The sequence below is a fragment of the Desmodus rotundus genome, chromosome 3 (genome assembly GCF_022682495.2).
Source record: "Desmodus rotundus isolate HL8 chromosome 3, HLdesRot8A.1, whole genome shotgun sequence".
Taxonomy (NCBI): Eukaryota; Metazoa; Chordata; class Mammalia; order Chiroptera; family Phyllostomidae; genus Desmodus; species Desmodus rotundus.
Genome location: NC_071389.1, coordinates 168516992 through 168534069, shown reverse-complemented (window position 1 = coordinate 168534069; position 17078 = coordinate 168516992). Strand labels below are relative to the sequence as shown.

The 17078-nt window shown below is 39.2% G+C and overlaps 1 protein-coding gene across 6 annotated transcripts in view; it reads right to left on the bottom strand.

The window, feature by feature from the left end:
* Positions 1-3497: 3497 nt before the first annotated feature.
* The window catches only part of BCAT1 (branched chain amino acid transaminase 1), a 95387-nt gene continuing 81806 nt past the window's right edge, over positions 3498-17078 (bottom strand). For 5 of the 6 annotated variants that reach the window (XM_045184268.3, XM_045184270.2, XM_045184274.2 and 2 more), the window contains one exon: positions 3498-9525. In XM_045184268.3, the coding sequence (XP_045040203.2) occupies positions 9406-9525 (120 nt within the window). In that variant the 3' untranslated portion in view covers positions 3498-9405. Of the gene's footprint in view, positions 9526-10002; positions 10068-17078 lie in introns of all 6 variants that reach the window. The other variant, XM_045184269.2, reaches the window with a different exon arrangement.

Here is a 17078-nt window from a genome sequence, read left to right as displayed (position 1 = left end):
ATTTGGCTTCTTATTGCCTTTTAAATTGCCTTGTCAAATCACCCTGGAGAAGCAGACCAACTCATTGTCTCTGTTCAGGAGTTGAAAAAATAGGTCTTGCAAAATATAACTTCAATATACGGGGGAGATAAATAAAAGTCCAAATGATTACCAAGATGATTCCTAAACTGAGCGTGGTGGTGAGAGCATCCGCACGCATGGAGTTGAACCTGGAGGTGGCGCTGTGTGAGGTCGACAGGGTCCAGAGGACTCCGGCGAGGGTTAATGTAGCCCCGCCTTCAGTAAATCTATAAAACTGATTTTTACCAGGATGGCTTCTTACCTGACAAAATAACCCTACCCTTCGATTACACCAAAAAGGGAGTTCTTTACATCTACTTGTGGCCACATGGTATTTTCAAGGCATACAGTACAGCCAGAAACACTAAGCTAATGATATGATAGGAGGCATTTAACGGTCCAACACTCAGAAATACTTTCCTCACTGATGCTTGAAATTTCAGAGATGTCTACCTTCATTTAGTAAGCTTAGACTGTACAACCTTGTCAGTCTGGGAATTCTTATTTTCTCTTAAGTACTCCTGCTTGCAATTAGAGAAAATTATTGCTGGTGCCTTAGGTGACCAACAATTTTCTGAATGCTAAGCATGCCTTAAGTTAGATCCTTGACTCAAAGGGAATAAGAGCATATGATTTTCTTCCTTAGAAAACCATATGTAAGGATGTTGTTGTTGTATCAAGTTCTGTAGAGAAACAGAGCCGATATGTATAGAACTCACATATATCATGTTATATATTTTATGCATATATCAAAGACCTTATATATATTATTATACAGGGTGGGGCAAAAGTAGGTTTATAGCTGTGAGTACATAAAAGTTATTCTTGTATTATTAATTATTGTATTATTTTTCCATACAAACTGTAAAACTACTTTTGCCACCCCTCTGTAGGACAAATACCTTTGGAGAACATGACCATGGTTTTCAACATAGTAATGAATTATATTACTGATTGATTATACAGAGAGAGAGAGAGAGAGAGAGAGAGAGAGAGAGAGAGATTTTAAGGAGTTGGTTTATGGAATTGTGGGGACTGCCAAATCCATGATCAATAGGGCAGGCTGACAGGCAGGAAATTAGATAAGATGTTTCAGTTATGAATCTGAAATCTACACCACAGGCCAGGCAGGCTGGTGATTCAAGCAATGTTTCTATGTTAACACTGTAAGACTGAATTCCTCCTTCTTTGGGAAACCAGTTGGCTCTTAAGGCCCTCAGCTTATTGGACAAGGCCCGCCCTCATTATGGAGAGCAATCTGCTTTACTCAAACTCTACCAACTTAAATATTAATCACATCTAAAAAGTACCTTCTGCACAGGAACATTTAGGGCAGTGCTTGGCTGCAAAACTGGGCACCATAGCCTAGTCAAGTTAACACATAAAATTAACCATCAGTTACATTCATGTGGAATACGGAAACTATCTCATATTTCTAAAAACTTAAAGCATCTAATTACTAATTTCTTAATAATTTTATCAATCATTGCTTAATCTAGTCCTCGCTTTTACCTCTGGGCTCAAGTTTCAGTAGATCACGTATTTCTAACTCTCCCCATGGGCACTTTGGGGCAGCTCCATTATGCCACTTGTCCTGTGCTGTGGACCTAGGAACTGTCACCATCTGCACCAGGCAGAGAGGGGGGTGCTGATGATGACAGCACTTTTGTGGAGTATCTATTTGCCCTACCTGCCTTCAGGTTCATAAAATTCTGCCAGCTTACACTTTACACATGAGCTGTTGTAAATAGTTTACAATATTAACTCATTAATCCTGTCACCCATGAGAATGGTACTTTGATGATCTCCATTTTCTTCTCCAATTTGAGTTAACTGGTTTAAGGTCAATTGGTGGCTCTTAACCATTCTCTTAATTATTAGACAACATGCATGTTCTGTTACATCCAGCCACGGCTTGAAAGAAGCCAGAGATTAAAGGTTGCACCACCTCTGCTTATCCTTATCATGAGCATTGAAGAGAAATGTTTACCAGATTATTGTAGCTATCTTTAAATCGAATGCGGTTTAATCACCTCTTTTGCATTTGGAATACAATCTGCCTGGATTGTGTCACTCTGAAACTTTTCGTGAGTTCATCTCAGATATTTCAAAAATCCTATTGACTTAGGGATGGAGACATGTGGCGAGCACGACCATGGGTTTCAATCCACACAGTCCCTGTTGCCCACGGACAGAAGTGAACACGCCCAGTGATTGTTCTACACACACACACACGGAAGCATCAACGTCCTGGCTGCAGGGTTTTTGGTTACAGGAACGTGGTCCTGCACATCGCCACCATTACAGCATCCGTCTACAACAGACCTCTTCACCCAAAGATAAGTTATGGAGCAAGGCAACTACATGTCATGTATGTGGAACCAGTGCTTGATTTAAAAAATATGCTTACAGTCAAATTGAATCAGCTTAACAGAAAAACTATTATAAACGGTGAAAACTCACCCTTGCCTCCACCTTCCCCACTTTTTTTTGCTCGTTAGTAAACTGATGTGGAAGAGACATATTCTACCCTGACGGAGGCTGCTGTCTCATCCGATAAATCACGTAAGCTCCAGTGAATGTATGTCATCACACTCAGGAATGTCAAGTCCATCTTTGTCACTCTTGGGGGATTTGGGCGTGGACACTGTCAGACTTGACTGATAACCTTTCCTGGACCTTCCAAACTCTGCATGCAACGTCCCAGTAAAGATCTACATGAAGACCAGTATTTCCAGTTTGACGGGGTCTGGAGAAGCTCATCGAGCACTTTGACGCTTTTACATTGTTTATAATAACTCCTTGAAAAACCTTAGGTTTGCTGCACTTGCAATCACTGAGCCAAATCATAAGAAAATGGATGTGAAATATGAGACCCTCATATACACTGCATTTGGTTTTATTCTGTCAAAGATATATGTACAGGAAGGCAATTTATACAAGGCCTGGTTTGATTAAAAGAACACACCATTGATGTTTGTTAGGTTTAGATCAGATACCTTTTACTTTATAGTGTCTTTTCTTCTAAAGCTGGCTAGTCACATATGGGCATGTTGTTAAGGTAGGTTAATTGTAACGGTGAATGGGAAGAAGTCATCTATTCCCCTTATTCTGCTCAAAATTCCAAAGACAAAGCTAAATTTGACTAAAGACAGATTCGTACCTAGGAGGAAGGGCAATCTCAAATGCACGTGGCATTTCTTATCCAAATGTTTGAAAATATGAGACACATTTATACCCAGTTGTATGGTTTCAGGTCTTCCTGCTGTATTCAATTCTATTTATTCTCTCAATGTCATTCTGGTTGAAAAATACCACACTACATTTAAATCCCATGACAAAAAAACCTTGGAACAGCATTAAAATGATAATTAAGCATTATTATTTTATGCATCCAACAATGCCAGTTTCAAGGGACCACACAAACAAGATTCCTTCAAGTTGTTTTATTGACGACAGAAACAGTGCATAATCAAAGATCTGATGAAGAACCTGCAAACGATGAAGAATGTGTCTATTGCTAGCAAAATACAATTATTCCAGGTGCTTTAGACATTGCAGGGTTCTTTCACACCAGATGGTTCATATGTAACAAAGCCATTTTGTAAAGCTCATTTGTGCTTCTACTAAACCTTCAAAGAACGAGGTAGTTTCCTTTACCCACTCTATTTTCCACATTTCCATCATTATGCTTTTAGTGAAATTCCTTTTAACATAATCTTTTAACAACTTTTTATGAAAGCCAATCCTTATTTTTTTTTAAACATTTTATTTATTTATTTTTTAGAAAGAGAGGGAGGGAGGGAGAGAAACACCAGCGTGTGGTTGCCTCTCGCACGCCCCCTACTGGGGACCGGGCCCACAACCCAGGCATGTGCCCTGACTGGGAGGAATCAAACCAGCAACCCTTTGGTTTGCAGTCCCACACTCAATCCACTGAGCTATACCAGCCAGGACCCTGGAAATAAACAGTGTTTATTTCCTTCTACTTGATTTTCCTTAAACAGAATTTCAAGAATCACTACAAATTAGTGAAATTTGAGATTAGCAATGGCTGTGGTTTTTCATTACAATCAAATCTAGATGTGAGAACACATTTGGAAAATTCCACAGTTAAGCTGATATTCTCCTCTATCTTTAAACTCTGATTTAAAAACTACTTCCTCAAACAAGTTATTTTCTCAAGTAAGCACAAATTCTTCAGAATGGTGGGCTAGGGTCCACATATTAGCTCGCTGAGTGGATCGCAGAATCATTCATTCTCGTACATCAGCAAGGAAGCAATCCACAGATGCACACAGGGGTGCTACCTTATGTTCAAGATGATTCAAAATCTTCTTACAGCCATACTCTTGAGAGAATTCCTTCATCCTTCAAAAATGCATCAATGAAGTAGAAATTGAGGCAGCTGTGTCCCTGTCTTAACCATGCGAATGACTCTAATGACCACGTGAAATTAGCTTGGGGAAACTGTGTGTTGTTGCACATTTTAGTTAAAAACTAAATGATAACATCCAACTAATTTCTGAATCAGTAAATCTTCCCAAGGAAAGGGGGTATTGGTAAACACTATTTCTAAGGAGGAAAAATAAAACAGTCCCAGTCTAATCCAGTCACAATTTAGTCCTTGTCTCTTATGCTTTTATTCAGCCTCAAGAAGCTTCACAAATCTTAGAATAAAACCACTGAAGAAATGCCACAACAGATCATGTAGACTATGCAATTATAAAATAAAGCATTATTCAAATAGGTAGTCATCTACAGCAGTTGCCATGGAACACAACCCTCGGATTATTACCTAATGACCATGGCCTAATTCTCGTATCTGATGAGCTGCCGCTATATTTGGTCACTTCTTAATTGGCAACAAGTGTTTGTGTTTGGCACCTCTTTTGAAAGCTGAAGATCCCTATGGCTGGCAGAATAAGAAAACAGCTCCTTTGGAAAATGCAGAAGCAAACCTGATTCTTTCTCTATCATTCCTTTCTTTCTCTACCTCCAGTTGTTCTTCCTCTGACATCTTCTCTAGATAAATTTTCCTCCATAATTTATTAATGGGTAACGAGGGACCTAGCCACTGTGGTACTGGATATGCAGGGAAATCTGTCAAGGAAACTACATTTTAACTCATTCCCATACCACAGCTTAGAGGTGACCTTACAATCCCAACAGTAGATTCCGTAAGTTGAACATCGTGCAACTTAAGTTTTAGGTTTTACTAACTGTATCTATTGTGGGGTGAAACACATACTTTTGACAGAATAAGACTACCTAAAACTTCAGTACTTATACCTGGCAAACTTTAAAGACCACTTCACTTTCTCAGACTGAAAATTTTATGCCCTAACATTCAATAAAGCAAATGTTTACATATATGGTCCCAAGGAATTATCTACCCACAAACAGTACTATAGCCTTTTCATACATTTCATTACCAGCCTTCCTCCCTAAAATATCTAAGTCTTTTATGATGATATGTATGCTGAAGATGAAAATAAATCACTTTCTTCTACCTTTGTATTTTTAAAGGGATTTTTTTTGCAAGGATAAAAATGAATCTCTTTGCAATCGTTTAATTTACCTTTATTTTAAAACCTCAAACTGTGAAAAATCATTATTAAATTAAAGTTAGTCTTGCACCTATTTTTTTGAGTAGCTAGATCCATTATTTTCAAGCTAATGCTCTTAAACAGACATTTTCCCCCCAAAAATCACACTAGGAACATTTTATTTCAGTATTATCTAACTCTGAGGTCAGCAAAGATGCTGTAATTCGAGGTGTTTCTTTGTTAAGTGCACCATGCCAACTCAACAGTGCTCCCGAAGAATGCCGCTAACGAATGGGCTGGGGGCTGGCGGTAAGTAGTAAACCAGGAGGATGCGATTCACACCACAAGGCAGTGGCTGAATGACCCCAACCTACTAACCACACTGAGCAGTTTTGAATAGAGGAAAAAAGAAATATTTTACAGGGCAAATACCCTTTAAAAATTAGATGAAAATATTCATTCTAATTTCCTATTAAAAGATGTGTTCTGGTCTTTTTCTCCTTATTATCTAACTACATTAAATACTGAGTTTTTGTTTAAGTAGTAGCAAATAAGGCACGTGAGGGAAGTATATTATATGTACTATTTATTTTCTAAAACTTACTTCCTAATTCCTATTGCAAGTTGGGTAGATGTACATATGAGTAGTCAATCAGCATTTAGCAAATTAACTGATCAAATTACTATAATCTCCATGATCCTCATCAATTAATAGGTTATGGTTATTGACAAGCTTTGCCCCCTTTTCAAAGAGAGACCTGGAAAAGAGATAGCTGAGCAAACTCTTCTCGTTGAGAAGCCAAGTGACAAAGCAAAGTGCCCACTAAAATTACTTGCCGGCATCACTGTGGGTAACCAGGGTTCTGCAAACCCCCTTACAAGGCAGAATTCTTTGATCGTATTTAGAATCAGGACATGAAATAAGGGCTCCTTACAATGTTTCTCCAACCCCTGGCTAAGCCCTTTGCTTTAATGCATGCAATGAATATTTATGACTCTAATATTTTCAATATCAGTCCTTGAAAGTGAACAAATGCTATCATTTTCTGCTTAAAACACATTTTCCCCAATCATAAGGGTAAACCGAACACATAATTTTAAAAATAAACTTCTGAAGAAAAAAGAATACAATGATTGCCCACCAAGGGTGGGGGGGAATAAATAAGCTTATTTGGCAGCTGATTTCACAACACAAAGCCCTAAAGCAGAGTTCAAACTGCAGCTTTAATAACGGGCTCCTACTATTCTTTTGACTAAGATATACTCATTAATTGCCTTCAAGTGCCCAAGAATGGCCTGATTTGAAGAAAGCAAGACCTCTTGTTTAGATACAAGCAACAAAACTACACCAAGCAACAAAACTGATAAGGTGAGGAATTTTAACCCAGGGTGTACATAATGTAGGCCTCAGGAGTGCTAACATTGCATGCCACGTAGTTGACGAAGCTCTGCACTTCCTTGCTGCTACCTCTGATCTTTTTTTTCCTTACGTACAGAAATCTTTTGACAAAAGAATAAAGGGTGTTTACCAGGGAAGAAAAACACGATCCCTTAACAAAGTGTCTCAGTCATTTCTCTTTCCCTTTAACTTTTCCTTTGTATTTTTTAAAGCAAAGGGGAAAGCAGGTATTATTAATTGATTCATTCTGCCAGCTGCACGGTGCACATCCCTGCCGTGGACCCTTCTTTTGGTGCCATGAGTTAGTCCTCAATGAATCACTGTAACTTAGAATATTTCCAACGGCAAATATTTTCCGGAAATGCTCATGTTTTGTCTATGTTGGAATGCTTCATTTTAAAATTTGGTTTCTACTGATCTGCTGGAAAAAGCTGACAAACTTGGTCTGAACTGAAAAAAAAAAAAACCCTGAAAAATGTGGGAGGAAGAGAACATGCAAAATAAGTTAATCATTATCATTTCAAGTGCCACCAGTTCTGTTTCTATTCATGCACATGTGAATTGCTGAATCTCATTTGATCAACCAATTAAACATTAAATAATTGCAGCCAATTATGCAAATATCAGCAACAATATTAATTTGTTGATCTTTTTGAGCAGATTAGCCTTACATGTTCCTAATGCTACACTATCTTACACCTTAAATGATCAATTAGTGTTACGATAACTAAGCCCTGAAGAATGGATAATTGCCTAGTTATAATGTGCCACTCTTGCTGTATTAATCCATGACAATTAAACAAATAGTGCGTAAGGAAAAAAGATGTGCAGATGTTCCTTTTAAATCTACTTAACAAGTTAGTGTCAAGGTCAATTTCCTGTCTTATTACCTAAAGGAGAATGGCAGACTGTGTTCTCTGTTTTAGGATACCCTCAGTTTTTTTAAATACAGACGTAATGTCAAAACGTTGTTCTCTAGCTTTTGTAATGGGCACGTCTTGTCATACTAAATTTAGAGATGCAAAGTATAAAATGCATTTATGGCAAACAAACAATTTCCATTTTTCATGGAAAGGTGAATCTGGTCACTTTTGTGCTACCTGACAGGTTAAAATTACCTGGAAGTCTTTTCTAGAATACTATATTAAAAATGAGTGGGAAATAAAGAACAAACTGACAGTGGCCAGAGGGGATGAGGGTGGGGGATAACTGGGGAAAGAAGGGCAAGGGTCAAGTCAAGGAACATGTATAAAGGACCCAGGGACAAGGACAGTGGGGTTGGGGAGGATTGAATGTGGGAGGGAGTAGGCAGGGCAGGGGACAGCAATGGGGGAAAAACGGGGATTAAACAATTAATTTTTTTTTTTTAAATGAGTTCCCAGGATTTAGCCAAGGCAATATATATGCTTAGAATGTTACTTGGGGAAGGAGTATAGAGAAAGATAAATCACCTGAGGCCTGAGAAGAACAGGTACTTCAGATCAACAATTAAAAGCCCCCTAAAAATATTTTTACCATTCTTTTTCATGTTATACTTCCCTAATTTTCGTTTTACCCTTCCTATCTAAAAAGACCCCATGGCCAAAAGTCCTGGAAGAGAATCAAAGCCCCATCTGCTATGTGCTGCTGTGTGCCTTAAGGAAAATTTTTCAATGCATTGAACTTTTAGAAAGTTTTTTCCCTTGCTTTGAAAAGAGAATAAAATATGATCAGCAAGATGAAAGTTATTAGTACTGAAGGGAACCCAAATATAATGTCTAAAAGTTGACCTTCCAAGGGTAAATGTTTTCTATTTTACTTTCACTTTCTCCTACATAAACCAGGATACAATTTTAACTCTGAGCTTCTAAACAAGGAAAATGACATCTACAATTGCATTCCCTGCGCCCTAATCACGCATTCATCTCCCCATTCAACAGAAAAGAGCACCTATAAAACCAAAAGTATAAAAACCAGACTATACCTCTCTTTGCTTTCTACTAAAAAACAAATTGAGATGATTTATTTTGTATTTAACACTTAACATATAACACTTGTCATTTCCATTTGGTTGGTATGATACTCTGACTTCTCTGTAGAGTTATAACTTCAATTACAAGACAGTCTTTACATATGAAGCAATCCCTCCACGGAACTATGCTTCCGAGTATCTCTAATGACTAAGCAGTCCATGGAAAATAAAGACATTATGAGGTAATTATACACAATGTCAGAATCAATCACAATTCTAATAAAGAGGTTTCATAATATAGAAACAAAGAAGGTTCACTTCTATAGAAGGTAAATATTCATTTGGTCATTATTTACTGAGTACCTATTACGTGCCAGGCGTTGGGGACACAAAGATCTCTAAGGCACAGACCCTCAGTGATGTAGTGGAGTCTACCAAACAGCCAATTACATACAACACAACACGGCAAGGGCGATGGTGGACATGTGCACGGATCCTGCTGATGCACGAAGAGATTGTGACATCAGGGAGACTGGAGAGATTCCCCTTAAGATGGACTTGGGGGCCTGCAAAAAAAATGTGACGTGAGGCAATACAGTTCTCCAATCTTGATTTAAAACAACAAAACACCTTCTGAGGATGAAAATGCGTCACAGGAAGTGTTACCTCTGAAATTTACTCAGATCAGCTTTTAAACACACACAACACAACTCATTTGGTTGAGGAGCAGAAAAACACTTATGCTACAGAATAAACAAACATTTTTGCATCTGAGTGAAGTACTAAGGGAGGCACCAAGAATACTGAGGGAAATTCTATGCTATATGGCTTACATTATTATTATCTTTCTAAGGGAAGGTAAGATAAGCTTCTACTACCAAGTTTACAAAACACCATTTGACGATTGCAATTCATTTTCTCTGGCATGAGGAAACAATCACCCTCCTAACACGGATAATATAAACTACATGACGCACAACTAAAAACAAGTAGCCAAAGAACGTATCATAATTCGAAAGCAACAGTCTGTCCCCATAACACACAGATAATATGCTGTGTTTTCCATTCAGGATACGATGATTGTCCAGTCACTCTCTTCTCTTCCATACTACAACAAAAACAAGAAAATATCCTTCAGTATACAAGCTAAGAGGTGGTACAAAAGGTTCACTTATGTTTTGAACATTAAAAGCACATACACAATTAAAATAAGATTAGACAGAAACAACCGAATACCTGGAAAGAATTACAAAATTTCAAATTATTGGTGAACTCAAATGCATAGTTGAAGTAGGTGCCTTACAGATTTAAGGGCATGTCTTTTCATTACCATTCGGTATTCAGCTTCCGCTCTGCAAACTGAGTTTATTATCATCTTTACTCTGAAACAGTGATGCTCAAAGGATGTTCCCCAGACCAGTAGCACTGGCATCGCCTGGCAAGATGTTAAGAGATGGGCATCCTTAAGCCCCGCCCCAGACTGCCTGAATCGGAAACTGCAGGTGTGTCCTAGCAACCTGTGGCTCAGCCAGCACTTCAGGGGACTCCGATGGGAGCTAAAGTTGGAGAAGGATTGCTCTAAAATCCCCCTTCTCAAGAGCATTGTATGTTCATGGACAAAAAATCGTATTATATTGACAAGCCCGGTGGATCTGAACAGTGACTTTATTTTCTAAATGAAAGTTGTTTGTATTACGTTCTCGCCCCAGTTTTCCTTATCCCTTCCAAAATCATGGGCCTGCAGCACAATCACAGTTAGATTACTTGCATCAGTAAATTTGCTTTAGCAGACCTAAATTTTAATATTTAAAACTGAAGTAAATGAAACATAAAGATATTTGAGGTATCAGAAATAGAAAGCTAATTTTATATTCACCTATTCATTCATTCATTCATTCATTCATTCATTCATTCAACAAATGAGTGTTCGCCCTCTGAGCAAGTATTGCATGCCAGCATCAGCGTGCCACGGGCCTCACAGACTGACTGCCTCGTTCATCCCCACCGGAACCCCAGATAGCAGGTGCCATGACCAATCCCACTTTATTTTATAAGCGAGAAAACTGTTTATCAGGGAGATTCAATAACTTACTTAAGATTGTGCCTAGTAAAAGGCAGAGCCCAGACTCTAGTCGAGGCCTCTCTCACCACCAAAACCACGTTCCTGGTCACCGTCTGGATTTCCCTCCACACGTTCACAGGGTCCTGTGTGGAGCCTGCCTTGGAACAGATAGAGCTTCCCAAAGTAGCAAGCCCTGCAGTCTGCCACTCGGTGTTTTCTCCCCATGAAGTGGCTCTTTAGTCCTAATACAACTTAGGCTGAAATTGATACAAAACATCTGAAAACGCTGAGTGGAAAAGAACCTTACTGATCATCTAATTTGAACGAACCCAGTAAGTAGGGCTCTGGGTTTCACTTCTTTAGCTCAAGAACAATTCCACTCTTACTGGTCTTGTATGCTGGGATTCCAGGAGAGATTTCTTTTGTAGAAAGCACTGCTGCTTAAAAATCAAATATGAAGGGCAATGAACTTTTGAGGCAAGCTTCTCATTTTACACAGAAGGACACTAAGGGTCTAGGAAACTCGTCGTCACAAGCTCGATTCTCCTGCCTCTGCCTGCTGCAGTTTCTCCTTTGTCACATGGTCCAAGTGCTGTGTTCAAGACCTCAGAATTTCCCAAACTGGACAAATTACTGGGAACCACAAATGGGTCTACCTACAGCCTTCTGGTTTAAATGGAAAGGAGAATGAAGGAAGCCCAATGACTGGCTTATCCACACCAGAAATCGGTATCTAGGCCTGGCTGGTGTGGCTCAGTGGATTAAGCACAGGCCTGCGAACCAAAGGTCCCCAGTTTAATTCCCAGTGGGTTGCAGGCCAGGTTCCTGGTGGGGGTAGTGTGAGAGGCAACCACACAGTGATCTTTCTCTCCCTCTCTTTCTCACTCCCTTCCCTCTGTCTGAAAATAATAAATAAATAAAATCTTTTTTAAAAAATCAAAGAAATTGGTATCTAAAGAGGGTGGCCTCCCACTGTTGACTTGGCTGATTCACGGTGAATGCTGAATAAAACATTCCCAAATCCTGCCAGATTACGTATGCTGTCAGCACGATGCAAGGGAAGAGCGAAAGACGTGTTTCACTTTCCTTATTTGTATCCCATGAATACATTAGACACTTTGGCCATTAATAATACTTGAATGCCAGCATATTGACATTTTAGCGATCTCCAGAACTGTGATTCATGACCACTATAATTTCATCTTGAATCTCATTGGTTAAAGTAAATTTGCTTTCAATTAGTTGTCTTAGTTTTATAAGCAGTGGAAAATCAATTTGGGTTTCAAAGACAGTCATAGGCCGTATTACTCTGTGAACCTACATAATATGTATTTAGTTTTCCCCCTCTCATCCTGTAATTTATGCTTTTATGTGAAATCATAGCATTCTGAGATGTATCCAAGAGATAGGATAATACAGGTAATTCATAATGTCTAGACCTAGGCAGTTAGCAATCAAACTTTTCATGTGGATGACGGATAATTCAATTTAATTTTGTAAGGGAAAATAACTCAAAGTACACATGGCAGATTTAGCAGAGATAAAATTATATGCTTTCCCAAGAGTAGGTGTCCAGAGGAGGAGGGGAGAGAGAACGATGCCAGCATGGGCTAGGCTGTCCTCTTACCGTTGGCAGTGTCATTACCAACCACAGCAGCAGGCCCATGCCTTCCACATCTATCAGTCCTCCTGTCAGTCAGTTACTTCGTTTTGTTCACTGGAGTCAAACATGGGGTTAAAGCGACACAGCCAATCACACTGAGGCGGGGGGAGGGTACTTTGAGCCTATGTGGAAAACTCTCTGAGTGATTTGCAGAATTTTTCTTCTCACAAAGGCCCATTGAACACTCAACCAAAACATGACTAATGACAAGTTCATTACCTCACAGGCAACATATGTATGGCAAATAATTTTACATGGCCCTTGCTAAGATGCCTTTTACATTCAGCGGAGAATTCCTAGCAACATAAAAGGACAACCTCTGTGTTGTGCACTTACTTTCTGTAATACCATAAAAATATAATAAGCGCTGCCCACAAGGTAATCATCCGTTGTCCTTCTTCCTAATCCTATTCCATGGCCATGCAAAGCTCTGCAATCCCATCACCTGTGGGGTCGTGTGTGTCAGGAAATAGAGAAGGTGAGAAGCCCCTCAAAGAACGGCATGATTAGGGGGATCTGGAGATGCGCCCTTAGCTGAAGGGTAATGCGCTCCAGCTGAAGGGTAGCTCAGGACCTCTGCAGGGAAAAGGGGAGGGGCTCTACCTCTTCTGCACCTGAAGTCCTCAAGCTGTTCCACTGAACAAAAGGAAAACACCACAATCACAAAGGGTCGTTTTAGTCTCACAAGGCTGTAGCCACTAGTGGGGAAACAGATTTTAAAAATAAATCTATCTAGTAACCCGCAAGTGATACAAATCCTGCTCCTATCCCACTCGTGCTTTTCTTGTCTTTTTTTAAATCTTGAGGTTTCTTTATCTATTTTTTAAATTAAATTTACTGAGGTTACATTGGTTAATAAGATTATATAAGTTTCGAGTGTACATTTCTGTGATACGGCATCTGTAAATTGCATCGTGTTTTCCTAACTATTTAAGACGTCCACCTCTCGGGCTCCACAATCACTACTTCCCACCTTCGACACCTCAGCGGCAGCTCTGCCAGTCGCTCACCATGCCGCCCCTGATGTTTGGTACCTGGGTGGGTTCCAGCTTTAAGCTACTCCTCACAGCAGTCCTGAGGTGCATGTCACTTTGAAAAGTTCTAAATCAGGGTCTCCAGGAGTTTTTTGAAGAATAGTTTGACATTATTCAAGACTTTCCTCTCACCTTTTTTCAGAATGTGTTAATATACAAGAGCAACACGTTTTTGTTCTTTAGTATGTGCTTGCTCTGTCATTCACCCATTCATTCCTCTCTCATGTATTCAGGAAATGTTACTGAGTATGTACTATGGCTCAGACCTTGTGCTGATGACTGGGGTTACAGAAAGAGAATAAAACAATTCCTACATTCAAACAGCCCTAGAACAAAGACGCGTGTGTAACCAGAACATAATTTAAAGGTCATAATGTGATGATCCCAGGTGCTATGGCAGCTGCAGAAAGAAGCAGCACTCAAGTGGGTGAATGTGTATTTGTACTGGGGGAAGGGATGTTATTCAAGGGAGATTTAAAAGGTTCCTAAAGGACATGTGTCTTGAGGGACAACTGATACCTTACCAGGTGGGCAAATTGTAGAAGGTGCAGAAGCAGAAAGGAAGCTGCAGAAAGCAAAGCATATTGGGAAATAGAAAAGACCCCAAATGGTCAGAGAACAGGCAAAAAGCATGGCGAGTGGAAGAGCAAAGAATAATGGGAGAAAAAAGAAACATGGGCGACACTGAGCATGTTCTCCAAGTTTAAGTGCGGTGAAGTATGAGCACAGAAGTGCTTTTCTTTGTTGCCTAAAAAAGAAAAGGAAAAACAAAAGAAACTGCCATTTGAAAGATTTCCCTCCAAAGAGGTATTTGTAGGGCAATCTAAGACCCAGGGAACTATATGAATAATTAGCCAAATGGGATGAATACTTAACTTCACAGATGCTTTCTTATATACACAGAAGTACACAGGTTAAGTGAAAATCAAATCTGCATTTAAGAAGGAATTTTTCCCTCAAGGTCATCTTGCAAAGAATCTCAAAGTTTGTTTTTTGTTGTTGGGTATTTTTTGGTTGTTGTTGCTCTCCTCTTTTTCAATTTACCAGAGCATTGCATAGGGAATATCCATATTTCCATGTAATATCAAAGTGATCAAATGTGAAACATGATGCAATTCCATGCTTTTTCCTCAATAACAACTTAAATTATTTCTCTTGGAGAGAAACAGACAACCTAGTAGCTTGGATGACAGCACCAATTTGCCATCTTGCAAGAGATTAATTTTGAAACTTTAGGTTCCATGACCACAAGCATAAAATAATTGAAGAGGAAAGATGTGGCCTTAGATTCAGCACGCTGGCCTTTTGGTGCTGATCAATTTGAAACAGAGTTGGTGCGTCTGGTTTGTGGCTGAATTCAGAATCATTGTATTATCTCCTGTATTCTGTGTAACTGACTGTATCCTTTTGTTTCTCTGTTCAGTATGAGCTTGGACTGTATCATTAGTTTTTAATGTTACTACCATTATCCATTATACTTTACTACCTACCGAAAAAAGCGAAATTATAAACTACTTCTTAGCCACAGTCACTATACAGAGACTATATACAGGTAAAAAGGAAATGTATGTTTCTTCTTACTCTCTGCTCTCTCTCTATTTTTTTATTCTTAAACCTTTTCACATGGTGCCACATTAACACTGAATATTAACTGTGACCTTCTGTGTCAGTGTGCGGTGGCTTCCCTAGTGATTTGTCCCCCTTTTAACTACTATACCACCAACACCTGAACAGCCTCTGGCACCTGTTTGGGCTCCATACATGTATTTGTTGGCTGAATGAACAAAAAGCATTCAGTTCAGTCACCTACATTCTTGGCTTCTATCATTTTACTTTTAAAAATGCTCTTTCTGCCCTGGCTGGTGTGGCTCAGTAGAATGAGTGCCGACTGAGAACCAAAGGGTCGCCGGTTCCATTCCCAGTTCAGGTCCCTGGGTTATGGGCCAGGTCCCCTGTGGAGGCCGTGTGAGAGGCAAACACACATTGATGTTTCTCTCCATCTCTTCTCCCTCCCTTCCCCTCTCTAAAAATAAATAAATAAAATCTTTAGAAAATAAAAAATAAATGCTCTTTCTGAGAATTTTTGCAATGGCTTCCCATTCTGCCCCAAAATTATGTCTTGGGGTTCTCTTCTAACTCAGGGTTCAGAGGCATTATTTGTCACCACCTCCAGGGTGACGACACATTCCTGCTTTTGCCTTCCTCAGCCACAGCTTCACTAACACCTCTACTTAGATCTTTCTTTCGATTCAAATTGAATTTGATTTCCCACCTCAGCCCAGCTGAGTACTTTTCCTTTTCTTTTGATCCTTTATAACCAAATCAAGTCAGTTCAAATTTTATTTCATAGAATCTCCCAGAGGAGATTTCAGGTAACCCTGAAATCTCATTTTGTGTATTAACTACTATAGAATGGAACATCCTCTTCTGTACAAATTGTTCAAGAACATTTTCCAAAGTGGTTTTTCTTTCTTATCACTATAACCACACTTCCTCCCCTCTTAAAGACCTCTCAACTTCTATTTTTAAGAAAGGCTTCTATAATCTAGCAAATTATATATTTTGGCTCTGTTTTTTTTTTTTATTTGAGCAAAACACTGATAACATTACTTCCACCAGACAACTCTAAAAAATATATAAACACCTGAAACACCCATGAAGAAAGTTTTATTAAATTTCTTCAAGTTTCTTCTTATTGTTTCTATGTACACAAGTAGAAAACAACTGTGAATAGATTTTATGTCTTCGATATTAAGATACCCCTTTACTTAATTTGCAGAAAATTCCTATGGAAAAATATTTGTTCAAGAGTAGAGGTAAGATAGCTCATTGATTCAAAAGCCACTGTTATTCCTTCCTTTTATTACTATTACCAGTTTTACATAGGAGTTGATAAAGTATTCGAAAAATACTGTTTTTCACTGTCTGGGAAACTCAGTTACTCTGGAGGGACCTGCTGCTTGTCCAACCAACAGAATCTTTGCTTAATGTGAAGACCCAACACCATCTGATGTCACCCAAACTGTCAAACTGAATTTCGTGTTTCAGTATAAATCTCAGCTCCCCTTAGGTATTTTCACTGACCGGCTCCATCGGCTCCACAAGGTCACCCAATAACTTTCTGAAGTGCTTACAAATTATAGAACACTCTCTGATTTCCTGGTATCTGATATGCCTGCCTAGAAAGTTGCTTAGGGGCTCCGTGAGACATTAGATCGTGTGGCTGCCTCTTGTGCATCCCCAACTGGGGGCTCTGGCCCGCAGCCCTTTGATTCGCAGGCCGGCAGTCAATCCACTGGGCCACAAGGGCCAGGGCTGATTTCTTTAAAAACTGTGTTACATAGATATAATAGAATTCGA